At 46.8% G+C, this 20,614-nt stretch overlaps 3 protein-coding genes across 3 annotated transcripts in view; 2 read left to right on the top strand and 1 right to left on the bottom strand.

The window, feature by feature from the left end:
• LOC139052373 (uncharacterized) overlaps positions 1 to 16,500 on the top strand; it is a 224,955-nt gene extending 208,455 nt beyond the window's left edge. The window contains exon 2 of the mRNA XM_070529473.1: positions 14,607 to 16,500. Within this exon, the coding sequence (XP_070385574.1) occupies positions 14,799 to 15,716 (918 nt within the window). The 5' untranslated portion in view covers positions 14,607 to 14,798 and the 3' untranslated portion in view covers positions 15,717 to 16,500. The remainder of the gene's footprint in view (positions 1 to 14,606) is intronic.
• LOC139052409 (P2X purinoceptor 7-like) lies at positions 7,675 to 8,248 on the top strand (the record flags this gene model as incomplete). The annotated part of the gene is made up of 2 exons (XM_070529504.1): positions 7,675 to 7,793; positions 8,027 to 8,248. Coding segments are annotated over 2 exons (276 nt in total), but the record flags the coding sequence as incomplete, so codon positions are not given.
• On the bottom strand, positions 8,151 to 9,960 carry LOC135915769 (uncharacterized). Its single transcript, XM_070529452.1, has 6 exons — positions 9,379 to 9,960; positions 9,030 to 9,272; positions 8,795 to 8,966; positions 8,573 to 8,718; positions 8,339 to 8,516; positions 8,151 to 8,258 (listed from the first exon to the last, which is right to left on the bottom strand). The coding sequence occupies exons 1-6, from the start codon at positions 9,578 to 9,580 to the stop codon at positions 8,249 to 8,251; spliced, it is 951 nt and encodes a 316-aa protein (XP_070385553.1). The 5' UTR covers positions 9,581 to 9,960; the 3' UTR covers positions 8,151 to 8,248.
• Positions 16,501 to 20,614: the final 4,114 nt, after the last annotated feature.

Below are 20,614 nucleotides of genomic sequence, written 5' to 3'. Positions count from 1 at the left end.
TCTTTGACACATAGCACAACATATATTTTAATATGGATACACTGATTATTCAGTGGAATATCCGGCCTGCTTTGCAACCTCGATGATGTCCAAGAACTCCTTAATGAACTAACTCCTAAAGTGCTGTGTGTCCAAGAGACTCACTTGAAATCTAAACATAAACACTTCCTTCGTCGCTATGTGATATTTCGGAAGGATCGCGATGATGCCCTCGCATCATCCGGCGGCGTAGCCATCATCGCTGTTAAATCTATAGCCTGTCGATACTTACAGCTACAAACACCCCTTGAGGCAGTGGCTGTTCGAGCTGTACTTGTAAATAAACTGAAAACCATCTGCTCTTTATATATACCGCCGCATTTTCAGCTCCACAAAGAAGAATTCCAAACATTAATAAATCAGTTACCTGAACCATATCTTGTGCTTGGAGATTTAAATGCACACAACAACCTATGGGGCGACCCGCGCTGCGACGCGAGAGGTCGCTTGATTGAAGAGTTCCTTTTTTCTTCAGGCGCATGTCTTTTGAATGGGAAGGAACCCACGTATTATGTGACAAACAAAACATACTCCTCAATAGATCTTAGCATTGCATCTCCTACTCTTCTACAATACTTTAAATGGAAAGTTATTAAAAACCCTTACGGGAGGGACCATTTCCCTGTAGCTCTATCCACACGAATGTCTAATGAATGTCCCCCACAATTGCCTTGCTGGAAAACTGACTCTGCTGACTGGGAAAAGTTCAAAAACCTTGCTTCTTAATCCTGGGACGACATCTGTGCTTTAAGCATAGACGCTGCGGTTCAATATTTTACAGTTTTTCTCCTTGACACCTCCACCAAATGTATCGCTGCAACAAGGGGATGGTCCACAAAACGCCGACTTCCGTGGTGGAATGATGAGTGTCGAATAGCGCGTAAGAAGCAGAACAAGGCAGGGCGTTTACTTCGGGATTCTCCGACGGCAGAAAATCTAGTAAACTTCAAGCAGGTCAAATCCCAGGGTAGAAGAACGCGGCGACAAGCTAGAAGAGAGAGTTGGAGAAAGTATATATCAGGCATTAACTCTTACACTGACGAAACAAAGGTTTGGAATAGAGTTAATAGAATAAAGGGTCGACAGTCTTGCCCTCTTCCTTTAGTGAATACTGAAGGCGACAGCATGGAAGATCAGGCGAACTTTCTTGGCGCACATTTCGAACAGATATGCAGCTCGTCGCACTAATCTGAAACATTCCAAAGGTACAAAAGGCAAATAGAAGGACAACCATTAGAACGGAAAAGCACAAAATATCAGGCATACAATAGACCCTTTTGCATGGCAGAGCTTCAGGCAGCCAATCTGCCCCTGCATCTGACCGCATCCTATATGAAATGCTTAAACACCTGCCGCCTGAAACACAAAAAACTCTTCTTTGTCTCTACAATTCTATATGGTCGTCCGGTCACATTCCCTCTGCCTGGAAAAAGGCCATCATAATTCCTATTTTGAAACAGGGTAAGGACCCTTCTTTGGCAAATAGGTATAGGCCTATAGCATTGACGAGCTGCTTATGCAAAGTTTTTGAGAAAATGGAGAACAGTCGCTTGGTCCACTATCTAGAAATAAACAAGAAATTAGACCCATATCAGTGTGGTTTCAGAGAAGGCAGATCGACGACAGATCAGCTTGTGCGCATGGAAATGTACATCAGGGATGCCTTTGTCCACAAACAGCTTGTATTATCAGTGTTTCTTGACATGGAGAAGGCGTATGATACTACGTGGCGCTTCGGGATCCTTCGGTATCTTTCTGCAATGGGTATTCGCGGCAATCTGCTGAGAATAATTGAAAGTTATCTCTCTGACAGGACATTTCGTGTTAGTGTTGGCCACGTGCAATCGCGGCCATTCATGCAGGAGACAGGTGTACCGCAGGGTGGAGTACTGAGCTGTACGTTATTTATTGTTAAAATAAAATCCCTCCATACCGTATTGCCTCGCACACTCTTCTACTCCGTCTATGTGGACGATGTACGAATAGGGTTCAGGTCATGTAACCTTAGCATTTGCGAGAGGCAGCTACAGCTTGGCTTGAATAGATTCTCAAAGTGGGCGGATGAGAATGGTTTTAGATTGAACCCCTCGAAAAGCACATGTGTCGTGTTCTCAAACAAGAGAGGTGTACTACCAGAACCAGATATCAACCTTAAGGGAGAAAGACTAACCGTCAGCCTTGAACGCAAATTCTTAGGTGTTATCCTGGACACAAAACTCAACTTCATTCCCCACTTAAGATATCGTAAAGAAAAGTGCCTGAACACCATGAGCCTCCTCAAGGTGCTTTCTCGAACAACTTGGGGCAGTGACAGGAAGTGTCTGCTTAGCTTATATAAGAGTCTCGTGTAATCACGCCTCGACTACGGAGCTGTGGTGTACCACTCGGCAACTGAGAGTGCGGTAAACATTCTCGACCCAGTCCACAACCTCGGTATACGACTGGCAACAGGCGCCTTTAGAACTAGCCCTGTTGAAAGTGTGTACGTCGAGGCTAACGAATGGTCCTTACACCAACACAGGACATTCGTAAGTGTTTCATACTACACTAAGGCAAAATCAGACACCGAGCATCCATGTCATTCCATCGTTAGCAACCTGTCCGCTTCCAGACTTTACACCAACCGCCCACGTATTAGAACTACTTTGAGCCTACGCTTGGAAGCAATGGCAGAAGAAATAGACATCCATATCTCAGACAATATCCTTATGCCTCCCACTCGCCTTCCACCTCCTTGGGAATGGCAGACCATGCAGTGCGATATCTCTTCTGTCGAAATAACAAAACATGCACTAGAGGCACACTTACGGTCACACTTCGTCGAACTGCAAGTGGAGTACCGCTTTGCCGACTTTTATACAGATGCTTCCAAGTCATCTGCAGGTGTCGCGTATGCGGCTCTTAGGCCATTTCTTTCCACCTCCGGTACTCTAAATCCTAACACAAGTATTTTTACGGCTGAAGCGTATGCAATACTTTCAGCTGTAAAGCACGTCAGACATACAAATCTGAATAAGGCGATCATCTTCACAGATTCATTAAGCGTAGTAAGGGCCTTAACGAGTTTTCGAAAACATAAAAACCCTGTTTTTGATTAACTGTACACAGAACTATGCTTAGCCTTAACATACAACCAAAACATAGTCCTGTGTTGGGTACCTGGCCATAGGGGCAGAAAAGGTAATGTAGCTGCCGGCGAAAGTTCAACGTCAGTCGCCTTTATTGAAACGGATGCGAATAAACCCATAGCAGCAACAGAACTTAAGCCCTTCTTACGCCGTAAACTGAGAAAATACTGGCAGGATCAATGCGCTAATGCAGTAGGGAATACGCTACACGTCATAAAACTCAAATTAGGGAACTCGATATATGAAAGTACAGCAAGACATAAGGAAGTGCTTCTGTGTAGATTAAGAATAGGACATACGTACGCCAGTCACTCCTACCTTTTGACTGGAAGCGAACCTCCGACATGCACCAAATGTGGCAACAGGCTTACAGTTATTCATGTTCTCATCCGATGCACTGAAATAGAGGCAAAAAAGAAAAAGTACTTCCCCTCCGCTTATCTCCAACACATACCGTTACACCCAGCATTTTTTCTGAGCAATGAGCCCCTTTTTACTTTTCAATCAGTATTAAACTTTCTAACTGAAACGGACACCTTACATGTGATTTGGCCAGGCTACTTGTAGCACGGCCTCCACCTGGAGGTAGTAGCTGCAACGAACCCATTTTCTAGAGCACGTGTCTCCCAGCCCTTGCTTTCAAGGCCTTGCTGAGACACTAGTGCTAGAGACATTACATGTTTTACTGATCATCCCTCATCTCGTGAAACATCTATTGTCATCGCAGACACGATCAATAACTGTCATTTTTTATACTTGTATTTTACGCACTTCAGATTGAATAAATTTTAGGTCCTTTTACAGCCACATTGCACCACATGCACATTTTGCACTTTTTAGTGAATATTTTAGGCCACAATACAGCCGTGTTTCATTAATCCCCGCAATTAACACCCATATATCATTGAGAAGCACGGATCATCGACTTGGCGCTATTTGGCCACATGTGGCCTTTGCGCCAATAAGCTCTACTAATCAATCAATCCATCAATCAAACAGTCTCTGTCCAGGGCGTCGCAGTGATGAGCACCTCTGCGTACGCGGCAGCATTAACGCGGACACCTCGTGCAAATCAGCGTGCCGGCATGGCGTTACCGTCGTTGCTGACAATGGAAATTTCGTGTAGAACACTGCAGCTAAATAATCTGAACTTGCACAAAGCGACCTGCAGTTCCGGCAGGAAAGTTTTCGGTCTTGCTCAAAGTTCTTTTCGTCGGAAAATAAATACCGCAGCATTTGTGTCTCCTCGGGCCTCTGCAGCTTGACCAGCAATCGCTTGGAACACAGCCGAGTGGGTGACCCTCCCGAGTCTTACCGGACGTAAGTTGCCCCCTCGTCACCACATATAAATGGTACCGCATGCTGTCGTGCACAGCGAGCCTGGCAGTCGACTGTGCCACATGGAGTTCCTTTGCAGTGTCTTGCATCAACTTCGCTGGGTGCTGGGTGGTCACTTGCGAAGATTTGCAGCCGCCAGAGGAAATCGGTGGTTCTGGGATGGTCTGACCACTCACTGTAATTTTCCTTTTAGCCACAAATGCCACGTCCTTGCAATGACACACACTTCTGTCCGAACCTTCTGAGCGAGACTTCGCTCCATTCAGGAAGGTAACAATTTCCCAGTCGCTGTGGTATGCAGCCACGGTGAGGACTGCATGGCGTTTCGTTTTCTGCGTCAAACTCTGTACACTTCCATTTCTGAGCAGTGTCCTCCTTTTCCTTGATAAGTGGTCAACCAACGAATTGCCGCATGCATAATAGTTTTCATGAGCATGCAGCGGTCTGCGGCTGTAGGTGTAAGTGTAAATGGAAAGCCGAAAGGCATTCCTTTGACGTCACGGCTACACACTGCAGTTACAGCACAGCCTGTAAACAGTCTCACATCATTAGGCACGTTCGAGTGGCAATAATGCGGAATGTTAAACATTGACCCAGGTACATGCCTTCCGTTTACAAGTGTTCAGCGGCGTAACACACTTCGCACTTTCGCCATTGTGCAAGATTCCGCATTTCTCGATATGCCTTTGTCATTAATTGTGTTCGCACACTCCGAATGGCCACATTGCATTTCGTACCGGCTATGTTGCGTATTGTCTCGCAGAATGTCACTTTCACCTTCATATAATTCAATATTACACGTGCAGTGCCTCTCCGTGTTCACGTATATTTTGCTTCGGACTGTGGCATTTCTGTTCGTTATATTTCATTTGGTACGCTTCCAACAATGGCGCACAATTCTATCTGCCGTGTGGTAAAGCTGCGCAGGTGAGCTAAGGATCGGTGCACTGCTCAGCAGTGTCAATTTCAGGATAATGCTAAGATTTTGTATTTTTCTGATGTTGTTCTCTTTTCTGTGCTGTTTGCTGGAGTGCCGCGTGTTCTGCCCTTATACTCGTACGTGTGGCAAGTGTTGCCTGTTTGTGGTGCGGCGTTTACGTTATTGCTTCTTTATTATGGCCTGTGCATGCGCGCATATGTAGAACTGCTACTCGTTCTGCCGATACCTACACGACCACAATAAATAACCCTTGCCTCCCGCACGCAGTCATGTGCTACAGTGTTCCAATGATGTAAGTTTAGTTGTGCTTGCAGCACCTCCTTCGGGCACACGTGTTAACTCGAGTACAAATGCTTCATCGAATCGACTCATGAGTTGTCGTTCATAGCATTGCCACAGTAAGCACGCCACCTCAATATGCACTACTTCAAATGATCGAGGAATAAGGCATATTTCGAACGAAACAGTTCACAACATCGATGTGTATGCACACTGCATCATACGGACTGCGTTTGCAGTGCACCCACAATAATGCCAAAACATGCCGGACATTGTCTGCACGACTAACATTTCATATTGGAAAATGGCATGGCACAAGCTAGACGGACTTGTGCGAACATGGAACGCTTTATTAATGATTGCAGTACTCACACTAACTCACAAACTCGGCTGTTGAGGAAATGCTTCAGAAAACTAAATAAACGCAATTGCACATGTGCATTACACATTTAGCCACAATAGACCTGCCTTGAAGAAGTTGATACATATGCACACAGTTATCGACATCAGTTCATCTCACATGCAGTTACCGTTGCCTGACAACGGAGACCACCATCCGTTCATTGCAAAACAGTACAGTGTCGATGCATATGGATCACACTAAAGCCCCTCCATCCACGCGCCACCGCCGCTTTCTTAAAGGGATACGGACACAAAATCTGAAAATTTTACGAAAATGATGAAAATGAGTCCTTAGTGTGCGAGTACAGCGAGAACAAGTGGCCACTTAGCTCATTTTTCAGCGGATGGATTTATTTTTGGCGTTTTTGTGAGCGCGCGCAACGCGGCCCGGCCCACGCGAGTCGGAAGGCGTGACGTCACGAAACCCTCGTCGGATAGGAAGCCGGCCTGCCGCGGTCATTCGAGGCCCGCCGCCGCCGTCATCGCGATCATGGATACGAGATCAGGCACCTCTACCAGCGATGACTGTATCTCTGAAGACGAGGACCGTTCCAGCTTGGCAAAACATATCATCGCTTACGGTTACGAGCCTTCTGCGTCAAGCGACGAAGAGGAGCAGGTGGCCGTAGACGTGCCGGTCAGGCAGCCCGGGCCAGCAACATGGTAAGCCTTTTTTCTAGTAAATTAACGTGCAGCGGCAGCAGTTTGGAAAGTAATGTTACGTAGGATGTAGAGCGCCTAGTTTCGTGTCCTACGCGAGGCAGAGTGGCAGCTATTATCGCTGAATCGTAGAGCATCGTAGCTCGTCGCTTTGTGCTTACCTACGCGGTGGGCTTTCGACCGCTACGCAGTTCGTTTTTGCGTGACGAGACACAGCATGTGTGGAATTTTCCAGCTGTTTCATAGCCCTGCGTTTACGGCTACTGTCACATTCACGCCATTAGAAGCCATTTACTGGTTGAACTCGTTGAGATGAGCGGCTGCGCTAGGGACCCGTCAACCAGATCACTTAGCTACACCGATTCTGTGGCCATAGAGAAAGAAAAACCTTTGGCTGTAACATTTACTAGGGAGATGCTGCGCGAACAATCAAGTCATGAAATCCGAGGCTTGATCATGCAGAGAACTATGAAAACCCGTCATTTTTTGCTTCAAGTTGAAAAGGAACGGGTGAAAAAGCAATGTAGATAAATGTGCTGTGCATTTTAAATTACTAAACACGCATGCTATTGTCTCGCGTTCATTCACTCGCTTTTTTGTATATTTTATAAATTAAAACGGCGCTCATATGCTTTCATTCGATATTAGACACAGCGAAAGTGTACATAACATGACTATTTTGTTTTGTGACAATAACATGCATCCACAGGATGAACAATTTCTGTCACAACCCGAGAATATTTGTTCTTGCACAGCAATTGATAGGGTAATTTTCCTTCTTTCAACAGGTGCTCCTGCGGTCACCGCTGCGGCGACATGCCTACGGAAAAAGAGAGGGTCTGTTGTACAGAGCAGCAAAAGGTGGCAAACGCCGCTGAAACCTACGAATGCATCACGGAGCACCCGCTTTTTCAATTGTATTGCCTGTATAGGCACATACTCGACCTGGAATACCTCAAGTTGAAGCATTACTGCCCATACCACCTTGGACAACGCACCTTGAATGAGTAAGTACAATAAGAAATCAGTAATCAGGCGAGAAAAAAAAATCCTGAAGCCCGGTTACCGCTGCATATATTTCGTGCTATTGGTGCATAGCATGAACGAGACAGAGGGAATGAATCGAGGGCTCGTTTTATTTGTTAGATGAATTCAAACGAACAGTGCATGGCATGCAATAGCAAAACACGAAGTGAATTTTTTAATCTATATTGTTGCGTGTGTGTTTCTTTTTTTGCAGGCAATACCGATACACTGCTTACCGACAGTTTGTTTGGTGGGTGTACAGGCGACTTGGTCAAGGTAACCGGGTCGTTTTGCCAAGCTGTGCTGTCCACAGAATCAGGAAAGAGTTCCCTACGCCAGGAGGGCATTACACTGGCTACCTGGACGCATGATTGCAGTTTCTCCTGAATAAACACCCAGAGTTTTCTTCTCAGAATGACGTGTCTTGTTCAGTGAACTACTGCAGTCTGTAACACGAGACAGGGAAATAAGTGGTTACACAAGAAGCTTCAGTTCCAGATGCAACATGAAAGGAAAGTAGCCTTACGTTGGTAAAATATTAAAGCGCCTTGTATGTGCTGCCACGAGAGCTTCTTTGTCAGCCCGTTCAAAGTTGCTTGAAAGTGGAGGGGGCACGTTCACACTTGTACGTGCCGATGCCTCCCTGTAGGAGCTCACATTCTGGCACAGGTCCACAGCACACTTCAGCAATTCTTTCACATAGCCTGGAACAAAGCATAGTAAATGGCAATGTGTGTGCAAAAGCACGCAAACCAAGTACCGTATGTGCAAGATTCTTTCACTGGTGCGACAACGGCAGCCTTTTTTGCCTTCGGGTATTTGACCAGCCACCTCTTTGTCCCATTGTCAGTGGTTGCTTGCTGCCTTGCACTATTTTCATTATAGTGAAGTGCGGCAAGGCGTGTTCTGAAAGACAACAGGACCATATCCGTTTACATCACAACAGTCCACCTAAACAGCTTAGGCACAAAGTATGTTTTACTTTGCTACCATGCTGGAATACCCAAAATGGGTATTTTTCGGCGCGAACTGAGTGATGGTGCTGTGAAAGCATTCAACAGCAAATGTTTGTGCACTCGTGGATAGTCGAGGAATGTCTCTGAGCAAAGCCTTGTTTAGGACGATGGCTTTCAGTTTTTGGTGCGCTGGTGATCCTAAAAGAATTCATTGGAAATAATGCAAAAATACTGAAAAAACAAAATTTCAAAGCCGCATACCTTCTTCCAACCACTTCTTCTTAGGCAATGGCTCATGCTCGCACCTCGCATAAAGGCTCTCATCATGTACATGAATGTCAACGACATGACGGACAAGGGAGCACCACTTGGCAAGAATTAGCTCAGGTTGCGCCCGGCTTGAAAGGGCGCACCAATACAGGTGGTTGATGACAGCAGGAATCCATAGAGTCAGCTCCTGAAACTTCTTGAGCTTCGCTGCTGCTGTCAGCTTCTTCTTGAGCACTGTACAAAAATAGAGATAACCAGATGCATCATGAATTAAAATTTGAGAGCCCAGATATCTTACTGGTACTTGTGCTTCTAAAAAATTTATTAATGCAGAACCTACTCTTGGCAACGTGCCAGCAATCAAAGCTGTGCTCTATGCAGGTCTCCTTTGATGTGAATGCTTTTATCTGAGAATGACGGTCAGTCACAGGAGTTGAAATCTCGAGGCCATTAGCCTCGCATATTTGCAGTGTCCTCTTGAGTCCTTCAAGCTCCATATGGTTGCTTCCCTTGGTTTCATTTGACTGCAACATAAGCATCATTAAACCAAGCACATGTGCATGTAGTCACGAATGCTTGCAGGTTTCTTGGGAAACAACAGTGCTGTCTTATTGACAGCGCTGTTGTTTCTCAAAGGTTGTGTACAACCAACTAGCCTACCCATTACCTCCTAAGCAAGCTTGCAGATTTTCCTATAGCACTCTCTCATGCAACAATAATAACTACCTGGAGAGTTTCGATGTGCAACACCTTGTTCTGCTCTATATCCAGAATAGAGTATGTGCCATACTTGGCAGAATGTCCAGGGGAATCTGCCCTACCATCCCCAGCAACCTGGAGTGGACGGCCAATGGCTTCATCAAAAAGCACATTTTGGTGGTTTGTCCAGACCTTGAAGTAGTGAACGTGTACGGCTCATGAATCTATATGCATACACTGTAAGGTTGGTTACATGACCTAACCAATTTGATGAGCCTACGCACCTTGCTGACTGCAGGAATGACGAATGCATTTTGGACTCTGAAGTGTGTTTTGTCACTGCTGCAGGCAACACCCACACTCCTTAGTGCCCTAAAAAACTTCGAAGCTTTGCAGCCTGAAAAAAATACTGCCGCAGAAAGAAGCAAGCTACCCGCTGCCTTCCAATTAATTATTGGCTGTGTTGCCCATGTAGAGACATGATGGTTTATGCACATGCGTGTCACCTGCAATAATATGCCTTTCACAGTTTTGTCAATGGCTTTGCATGGATGTGAACACAGAGGGCAGACCGAGAGCAGTTCATCCAGGCTAGACTCGAAAACAATGAACTTCCTCTCTTCATAAAGAGGCACCTCTGTGTTAACAGTACTGTCTCTGAAAAAAGAAAAAGATCTGTTTGAGCACTGCACAATATTATATGTTGGTCTAATACATACTTATCCAAACTGACATCAGAGAGTACATAGGAAGGATCATATTGATTTCGGTTTTCATTTTCATCCATTTCGTCTTCCGATGCATCCGTCCATTCTGGCAATGGTGTCGAAGACCGTGGTGGCATAAAGGAGCTAGTTGAAATAGTACGTTTGTCTCCGTGAATGTTAACCTGTGTTGCTAGAAAAAAAATAGCATAAGCGAAAATATAATTTAGCAGCAACAGTAGAACTGCTCCGATATGCTATTTTCAACAAAATGCCAGGAACAACACGGATACAGAAAAAACAGACGCGGAGGTGCACTCATCTGTGTCCAGGTTGTTCCTAGTGCGGTGGAAAACGACATACCTGCACCACCTGGCTCAATGTGCCAAAAGAACTTCAGGTGCGTTGATTATAAGGACAGTGCAATGATTTTATGCTAGCTGGTAGCTGTTACGTATATATGCTATGCATAGCGAGGCTAGTTACAAAAGAGCAGTCACATAAGGATGCACATTGGTTCCCCTGATACACCTACCCCAGTCTCTACAGATCAATGATGTCTGAACAGCTGCATCAGCCTGAAGTGGTTTAGCTGTAATTTGTCTTTCATTGGCGGCGTGAGGTTCTGCTGCAAATTGCTGGAGGAGTGCTGCAGAGCATTTCTCCTGATGTGCCTCACACTCACTGTTCTGCCTGCTATTTGTACATGCCTCTGCACTGCGTTCACAGGAAGCTGAAAGAGATGGAAACAGTTGACAAAACTATTTAATGAACACACACAAAAGCATAAAATTTTATCAACATGACCTGAAGATTTTTACATGCATTTTTGTTTTCTTCCCTCTACACCCACGCAAAGAAAATCCATTGACAAATATGAAATACGTTTGTTATTCTTGAATTATGAAATGTACCTGCTTGGGTGACTTCTTCAAACGGAACATGATCAATTGGAGGTGTATGCATTTCGCAAGCATCACACTGTGGTCCTTGGATGTGAACTGCTTCTGTGTGGCAGGCTTTTTCTGTGGTAGGTTGTTCTTGCAATATTTGATCAATGATCTGCAATATAGGAATACGGGAGTGCACATGAAAACGGGGCACAAAACACGTAGGTAGAATGTACAGGTGACGAAATTGTGTATTCAGTCATGCACGCATAGTTATTTATGCCGTCGTCGTAAGCAACTACACAGGAAGGCGGCAAATCAACGAAAACGGTACCAACCTGTTTTCGTCTCCTCTTTTCAAACGCGCCGCTGATCCTTCCTGCCTTGCGTTTTCGTGAGAAGACCGAGGGCACAGCGTCAGGCTTTAGGCGTTGCCCTTTGAGCGGCATGCCGAGGCTTTTCAGCACAGCCGGGCTAGTCGCATAATCATCGTCGACGAAGTGGTCCCGCGCAAATGAAGTCATTTTTTAGAGGTTTCCAGGCTGGGCGTGATGGCTGACAGGCACGTATCCAAAGTTTACGCACCTTCTCGTCTCTGGGAAACGTGTGTGACGGCGAGTCACGACCGACGACGCTTTTATAACAGCCTTGGGCTCAGCAGTGTCTGGGCATTTCCTTCCACCGCGACGAATGCGTCGATACCAATCGACGACCGTGGGAACACACGTGTAACGCACTACCTGCGTGGAGCGCCGTCGGGGATAACGTTTCAGACGGACCACGTGCGAAGATCGCCGATAGCGGTAAACAAACGCGGCAAGCGACCGACACTCCGGAAAGACTGCGACGGCTTTGGCTGGCCTTGGCCGCGCGCGCGCGCGCGCGAGGGTTTGATGACGTCAATTTTAACGCGATAGCGTTAAGGAGCTCGTGTCGCAGAAAAGCCGGTGTCGTCGGCGTCGGGTGTCGGCGTTTGCGGCGTTGACCGTGAGCGATAAATCACGGCAGGCGCTTCATAAATAAAAAGCAACTTCCAAGATTGGCCCGGTGGGAATCGAACCAGGGTCTCCGGAGTGTGAGACGGAGACGCTACCACTCAGCCACGAGTTCGATGCTTCCAAGCGGTGCAAACGCGCCTCTAGTGAATGCGGTGTTGCCTTCGAAACGAGCCGTGGAAAGTTATACTGCGGTGTATATCGGTAATTATGAACATGTAACGTACAGAAGTCACAATTACACGAGTTGCGAAGTGCGTTTCCGCTGCATTTCTTCTGCGCTTTCCGCACACGCAGAGCCATCTTGTGGCAAACACAGAAGACCCCCTCCTCTCAATGTACGGCGCTGCCCCGACAGGAGGCGCGCCGCGCGCGCATTGGGACCGCTGCCAGGCGCGTCGCGGGACTCCCTCTCCCCTGACGACGCTTCGCCGTGCTCCCGGTTTAGATTACTATCTATCTCTCTGCCCGTGCCGATCACGACGTTTGGCTGGCGTAGATCGTTTCCCCTCCGAGACACCGAGTTCTTTGGTTCGTTCCGTTCGCTCAGGCGCACGTTTCGTTGCCGCGCCGAACGCTGCGTTGCTCGACGCTCACCGCGTGATAGGTGGGCGCTAAGTCCGATGCGGGGCGCATCGTAAGTGATCGCTGTGCCGTAGCGCATTGTCTTATACCCCTTGGCGGGTCGACGGGAACGCTGTCGCGTCCCACTCTTGAAGGCGAAGCTTAAGCGTCCTCCAATTTTTAAGCTTCTGCCGGCGGCCGCTTGGATGCAAGGCGCAACAGAAAATTGCAAAAGAAAGATGTTTCTCGTTCTTTTTTTCAAAGCAGCTTGTTGTATTCGTCATTTTCAAGAGATAAACTTTTCTTCTCACGCATAAAATCACCCGCCAACTTTTGTGTCCGTATCCCTTTAAGTAGCGACAACCGCCTTCTCCCCTCACACCAAATCCGGTTCCGGCATTTCCGCTTCCGGTATTTCCGGTTCCGGCATGTCCGGTTTTAAGATTTCCGGTTCCGGCGTTTACGCTTCCTGGAGTTGCGCTGCGAGAATTTCCACTGTGATTGCAGATGATGGTGAGACGCCCGTGCATAGCAACAGGTGCTAATTTGAGTAGCTCGCTCTAGCCATTCCACCAAGCGTCATTCGTGTGCATCTACGTGCTTGTTTGCGTACGCTGCGCCCGCACAGACAGACAGACAAGAAACTTTAATTAGTCCGAAGGGACTACGTTGTCGTAGTCGCGGGCCGCACCCGCGCCGGGGGCGGAAGACCGTGATCTTCAGCCCTGGCGCAGGCCCTTTGGACAGCCCGAAGTTGGACTTGAAGGTTGTCGCTCTTGACGGCTTCATCCCAATCTTCTTGCCTGTTGAAAGGCGAGTGGCGCAACACAGAACATAGCCACAGCATGTGGTTCAAAGTGCATCGTTCCTCGCCGCAGTCTGGGCAGCGGGGATCCACACCCGGAGTGTAATGGCTCAGCCTTGAGCGAGACGGAAAGGAGCCCGTCTGCAGCATTCTCAGCACTGACGCCTGGGGTCTGCCTAGCTTCGGGTGAGCAGCCGGAAACTGTCTGCGTCCCAGCTGGTAGTGAGCAGTTATCTCGTGGAAAGTTAGCAGCGGGTCCGTGGTTCGGTCGATCCCCTGCGAAGCTGGGCCCCCCGGACCGGCGCGGTTGATGAGACCTCGCGCCTGGTCGTGGGCCAGCTCATTCGGGTTGAGCGAGCCAGGGGAGACGTTCCGGCCCATGTGAGCCGGGAACCAAGTGATGACGTGACGGGCCGTGCCTGTCTTGCGGGTCCTCAGCACTGCTGCAGCAGCCTCGGCCGAGACCGAGCCGGCGAGAAAGGCCATCGCCGCTGACCTGGAGTCTGTGAAGATATGCGTGCGCCCGGGTTCGCACAGAGCCAGCGCCACTGCGACTTGCTCTGCGACGGACGCCGTCGAGCGTTGTATAGAGGCCGCATTCAGGATCTTGCCCTGGGGGTCAACCACCGCGGCCACGTAGGAGTTTGATCCGGGATACCGCGCCGCGTCGACAAAGGACGCGAGCTCTGGGTTCTGCAGAGCAGTCTTGATGAGTGCTCGGGCTCTGGCTGCGCCCGCACGCTTTGTGCGGGCGCAGCGTAGATGCACAGGTGCATAGGTGCGTAGATGCATAGGTGCGGAGAGCCATGGGCTGGGGCACAACACACGAACATAATTCGCCGTACACATCTGGGACTGGGAAGGGGCGCGACATCGCTGTCGACATGAGCTTACCTCGTCTTTTTGCACAGGTGCTTTTCGGAGCCCTACTGATTCCGTGGCCCGGCGGTGGTTTCTTCGATGTGACTTGGAACCTGCCACCGCCTACAGTTTCTACGTGGCAAACGGACGCGTGCTTCGCCGCACAATCATCGCCTTTCCCGGATATCAACGAGCAGCCACCCACTTTGGATACATTCACTCATCTGGCCTGGCAACCGCATATGTCAACTGATACAAGAGGGGCGGAGGCACTACTTAAGCTGCACTTCGACGGACTACTGCCGGGGCGCGACATCGCTGTCGACATGAGCTTACCTCGTCTTTTTGCACAGGTTAGTTACCGAACCCCTGCATCTTGTTACCGGTGTTCTGACCGATGTGTAATTGCGGTGTCGTGCCCCGACAGCCTATTGGAGTACGTGAGAAAATGTATCAGTTTACGTGGTTTTGCCTACCGTGCTTTCTCTGGATTACATTTACTTCTCTCCGGGGATGTCGAACTAAACCCTGGCCCTGGTACAGATGCTAGTAGTGCTGAAGGAAGTGCTAGTATTGAAGGCATTTATGCTATTGTCCGCCGGCTTGAGCGAGGGCAAACTCGTTTTTTCACCGAGCTAGAAGTTGTCAAGAAGGAACAGTCTGCTCTCGCTCTTTCGCTACAAGAACTACAGAGCACAGTCGCTGTTCTTCAAAGTGACCTAGTTTCAGCCAAAGAAGAGTCCTCAGAAAATCTGCGAAAAATGGTCGAAATTAAAACGTCCCTTGAGGATACAAACAAGAGGTCGCGCAGAAATAACTTGATAGTTTTTGGCCTATGTGATTGCGAAAATGAAAGTTGGAGAGACTCTGAGAAAAAAGCCATCGCGTTTTTTCATACTGAGCTCGAGCAGACTATTACAACGGAAGATATTGAACGTGCTCATAGGCTGGGAAAGTTTCGCGAGGGAAAGAACCGGCCAATTATTGTTAATTTCTGTAGATTTAAAGTTAAGGAACAACTTTTGTCGTGCGGATCCAGGCTGAAAGATAAGGAATACGCAATTCGAGAGGATTTCAGTCCTGCTATCAGATATGCACGATCAAAACTGGTTGAATATGCTTTAGCCACAAACCTGTCATTTAAAACTACGTTTCGATAAACTGCACATGGGCAACAAAATCTTTGGCTATGATAGCGGAAAAAAGGTGGTAACCGAAATAAGATAGCTAAAGGTCAAGCATCGTGCAGAACCTAAAACCTTGCGTACTGGCGCGGAACATAACACTTCTTGTTATCTTACACTTAATCTTCTGTTAGTTAACTGCCGAAGCTTGAAAAATAAGGCCGATGAGTTTGCAGCTTTACTTTCCGCTGTTCAACCACACATAGTGATCGGCACTGAATCCTGGCTTCATGAATCCATCGCCAATAACGAGGTATTTCCGTGTGGTTATGATGTTTACCGGTGTGACAAACACATGGTGGCGGCGTTTTTCTTCTCATTAATGAGTGCCTTCACAGTACTAAACTCCCTACTTTAAATCACTCTGAATCCATATGGTGCAGGGTTAGAATGAGCAATGGCAATTACCTTGCTGTTGGGTCTTTTTACCGGTCTCCTAGTTCTTGTGGTCCGGAATCATTTACCGAGCTATCAAACTTTTTAACTACCGTAAATACTGAGTATATACTTGGGGGCGACTTTAACATGCCTGCTGTTGACTGGGAAGATGGCAAACCTGTGTTCTCAGACTCGACTGCCCTATCTCTTGCCTTTTCAGAGTTCGTTATAACTAATGACCTAACCCAATTCGTCTCCGAATGCACGCGAAGAGACCATTTTTCTGCCAGCACTTTAGATTTGTTTTTTGCTAGCTCTGAGTCGCTGATACAAAATGTAGCTGTTATCCCTGGTATCAGTGATCACGATTGCGTTGTTTCCACGTCTAGTGCCGCTTCAGTTAGACCAACCCATAAATATCCTAGAAAGGTTTTTTTCTACGACCGAGGGGATTACGTCTCTCTATCACGAGAGCTTTCAAATTTCTTCCCTTTTTTTTATGAGGTCAGCCAGACAGTGGACATAGATGAAGCTTGGATTCTTTTTAGAGATAAATTAAAGGCTTTAATTGAACAATACATACCTTCCAAACTTTTGACAACTAGACGCCGGAAAGATAAACCGTGGTTAGATAAGAAAATTCGCTCGCTAATTAACAAAAAACGCCGCCTGTATGCTTCGTATTTGAAGACTCGCAATCAATCTGTTTTCCATGAAATGCGTCATGTGAACTACAATATTAAGCAAGAAATAAAGGTGAATAAACAAACTTATATTTCATCGCTTGACGCAAAGTTTAGGGATAATCGTAAAGAATTTTGGAAATTTGTTAAAATAAATGGTAAAGTGGACACAACCTTCGCCATTTTATCAGTTGGCGAGAAAACAGTGCTTGATGATTATGAGAAGGCTTGCTGTCTGAATTCCTATTTTAAAAGTGTTTTTTCTGAGACATACACTGGTGAACCGCCTGAAATACAAGAAATAGTCTATGAGAATATGCCTATGGTCACTGTCACATATAACGGTGTTCTGAAACTTATTTCCAATCTGAACAACAAATCAGCTGGCGGTCCCGATGGTATTCCGTCGCAGGTATTGAAATCCTGCTCTCAAGAAATAGCGCATTTTTTAGTCGCTCTGTTTAATAAATCATTAAATACCATTTCATTACCTGCAGAGTGGAAGGTATCCCACGTCGTTCCCATACATAAACACGGTCCCAAAAATGTACTAGAAAACTACAGGCCTATTTCTCTAACATGTGTATGTTGCAAAACAATAGAACACATCATATACAGTGCTGTGATGAAACACCTTCAAAGCAATAATTTTTTTTCGGATTTTCAACATGGATTTAGGCCCGGCTTGTCATGTACGACTCAACTGGTAGAGTTCGCTCACGATCTCTTTTACTCTTTTGACCTTGGATTTCAGGTAGACTGTATATTTTTAGATTTCCGGAAAGCTTTCGACACCGTTTCTCATGCATTGCTTTTACATAAATTGTCTTGTCTCGGTATACACCCTGCAAAAGTACATTGGATTGGAAATTACCTGTCTGGACGAACACAGCATGTTTTAATAAACGGCACTAAATCAACACCTGTCACCGTAACCTCTGGCGTACCCCAAGGGTCTGTTTTGGGGCCTTTGTTATTTTTAGTCTCTATAAATGACATTGTGCTCAATCTAGAATGCAAAGTGGGGTTATATGCTGATGATTGTGCCATATACAAGAATGTAGAAAATGTTTGTGATGTTAGTAGTTTATAGAATGATCTAAACAAAATTCATGCTTGGTGCATTAAATGGGGCATGTCTTTGAACAATGCTAAATGCCAACTTGTGTCATTCACCCGTAAACGCTTTCCTGTGAGATCAGTGTATAAATTGAACGGACTACTTCTTGAAAAGGTCGAACACTACAAATACCTCGGAGTCTATGTTTCAGAAAATTTAACATGGAACAGACATATTGAATACTTAACCTTAAAATCATCTCGTATACTAAACCTTGTTAGACGTAATTTTTATAACGCCCCCCAGAAAGTAAAAGAACAGCTTTACATAACAAATGTTCGTCCGGTACTCGAATACGCTTGCCAGGTATGGGATCCTCAAAGCTCTAAACTTATAGAAAAGCTCGAACGCGTCCAAAACCGCGCTGCAAGATTTGTTTCTGGTAATTATAATTTCCGTAGCAGTATTACATTGCTTAAAGAGGACCTTGGTTGGAAAACACTAGCACACCGCCGATTAACTGCAAAATTAGAACTTTTTTTCCGAATCTACTTTGATCTCACAGGAATAAACAAGAACTTGTACATTTTCCCTCCCCACTTCATCTCTAAACGATGTGACCACGAGCTGAAAGTCCTTGAAATGCGCTGTCGTACCGATGTCTACCGTAATTCATTTTTTCCGCATGTTTCCGCACACTGGAATAGGCTTCCCAGGAGCATTGGTGAATGTAAAACGTGTTCAGAGTTTCTGTCTTTATTGTCACGCAGTCTGTCGTAGTATATTGTCCCGTTTTCTTTATATCATTTGGCTGGCATTGCACTTCATGCGATAGTGTACCCTTTCCATTTCTTTCTTGCAAATTTGCACCGCATTTCACAAGACCGTTTTGCCGTCGAGATGACTCATCTATGTTACGTATTTTGTTACTTTTGCCACCTCTGCTCTGCTGTATCAAGTTTTTGTCACATGTTCACTTTTCTTCAATTTGTCCCCCCCCTGCAATAATGCCCTTGTGGCGCTGCAGGTACTTGTATAAATAAATAAAAAAAATAAAAAAATAAATCTGCTCGCGTCACAACACTAACACAATTCGCCGTACACCTTTGCAATTCACTGCACACCTCCGCTCATATCGCACAGGAAAAGCACACTTGTTTTCACCATGTCACTGAATGCCTTCAACGCAAATTTGAACTTGTTATATTTCATAGCTTCACGTCATTGCAGTTCTTCACGCAGTGCACGCACTTGGGACGTTCGTTACCTTCGATCTGCCGTACGAGACAAGTTCAACCTTAGAATCAACAGCATAAACTCTATGCGTCTGCCGTACAAATTGGCGTCGCGAACTCCTTCACTAAAGTCCCTCCATACGTGCTGGCTGGAGGGGATGTATGCTTCAAAACAAGAATTCAAAGGGGACAGGCTGTTGTATTCCGCTGAAGTAGTAGTTTGCGGTCGCTTTTTTCCAAGTGCACGAAAAACGGGAGCGGCCTCCAAGCACCCAGGCACTACATTCCGGTGTACGTTGTCTCTCGTGGCACAATCCGTCGCAGGTTGACGCGAAGCAGCGAACACGACCAGATCGCCGATTACAATAGGCGGTGGTTCTTGGATGGAATCGCATTAACAGTTTCAACCGCAGCTGGTGCAATTAAAGCCTCTTCGTAGACGCGAAAGTAAACAATGCTAAAAAACATAGCGTCACTTCCACTCGGACCAGGAAGCTGAAGCTACGTAAGTTCCGCTTGACGCCGGAAGCTGAGCGGGTGAGTGGGAGAGGAGCGTGCAGGAAGAGGGTAGGTTGGCGGTACTTAACCTGGTCGCCGGTGGCGCGTGGATGTAGGGGCTTTAGATCACACAAGGTTAGCGTTTCATGATGATATGTGTTACGCGAACGGGACACAACAGTGGTCAAGATGCATGACATTGGCAATGGAACCTCATTAGTATATGTGTTAACGGAGAGCGATCGTCAACATGTTTTGACCGAAGAAGAACTCCTGGAAGGATGGAAGGATGAAAACGTAATAAGCGTACAAAGAATAAAGATCAGACGGGACAACAAGGAGCTGCCAACTAAGCACCTGATAGTTACCTTTGGCTCTAGCGCATTGCCAGAGACATTAAAAACTGGATATATCAAAATCAGAGTACGACCGTACATACCCAACCCGCGACGTTGTTTTAAATGCCAGAGGTTTGACCACGCTTCCCAGAGCTGCCGAGGGCGGCTAACATGTGCGAAATGCGGCATCAACGATCATTCTGCAGATGACTGTAAGGCTGAGCCCCGTTGTAGCAATTGTAATGGTGGCCACCCTGCATATTCTCGATCATGCGAAGTCTGGAAGAAAGATATAATTGCGATAAAGGTGAAAGAAAACATAACTCTCAGAGAAGCAAGGCAACGCATCTCCCCAACATTTGCACAGACCGCATCTTTCGCCGAAGTGGTACGTCGGGGGGCAGTACCACAACGGCACTTGGCGGACGCCAGCACCACGCGTAGCGAGCGTGCGGCAACGCCACCCGCCCCCATGGTGGGAGCAGCGAAGGCTGCCCTACCTCTCCCGAATTGGACCACAGTAGAGGCCTCTGGTAGTGCTGGCAACAGTCAGCCCAGCTCAGAGGTCAAGGAAAACCCACCAACCACCAGGATGGTGGGCCCCAAGGCCTTGTCTCCCGAGACAAGGCTTTCACGGAAAATACACCGCTCGCAAGAGCGCGTGTCCAGTGCCTCTCAAGAG

This window comes from Dermacentor albipictus, unplaced genomic scaffold (genome assembly GCF_038994185.2).
Source record: "Dermacentor albipictus isolate Rhodes 1998 colony unplaced genomic scaffold, USDA_Dalb.pri_finalv2 scaffold_22, whole genome shotgun sequence".
Classification (NCBI taxonomy): Eukaryota; Metazoa; Arthropoda; class Arachnida; order Ixodida; family Ixodidae; genus Dermacentor; species Dermacentor albipictus.
This window is presented reverse-complemented; position numbering and strand designations above follow the sequence as displayed.

What these genes read in the sequence shown, in the direction of transcription:
- LOC135915769 (XM_070529452.1), bottom strand. Translation starts at nt 9,580, where the DNA reads ATGATGCTTATGTTGCAGTCAAATGAAACCAAGGGAAGCAACCATATG. An exon ending in TTGCTGGCACGTTGCCAAGA is followed by an intron (nt 9,273 to 9,378) that starts GTAGGTTCTGCA and finishes ATTTTTGTACAG; the next exon opens with TGCTCAAGAAGAAGCTGACA. An exon ending in GAAAGAATCTTGCACATACG is followed by an intron (nt 8,517 to 8,572) that starts GTACTTGGTTTG and finishes GCTTTGTTCCAG; the next exon opens with GCTATGTGAAAGAATTGCTG.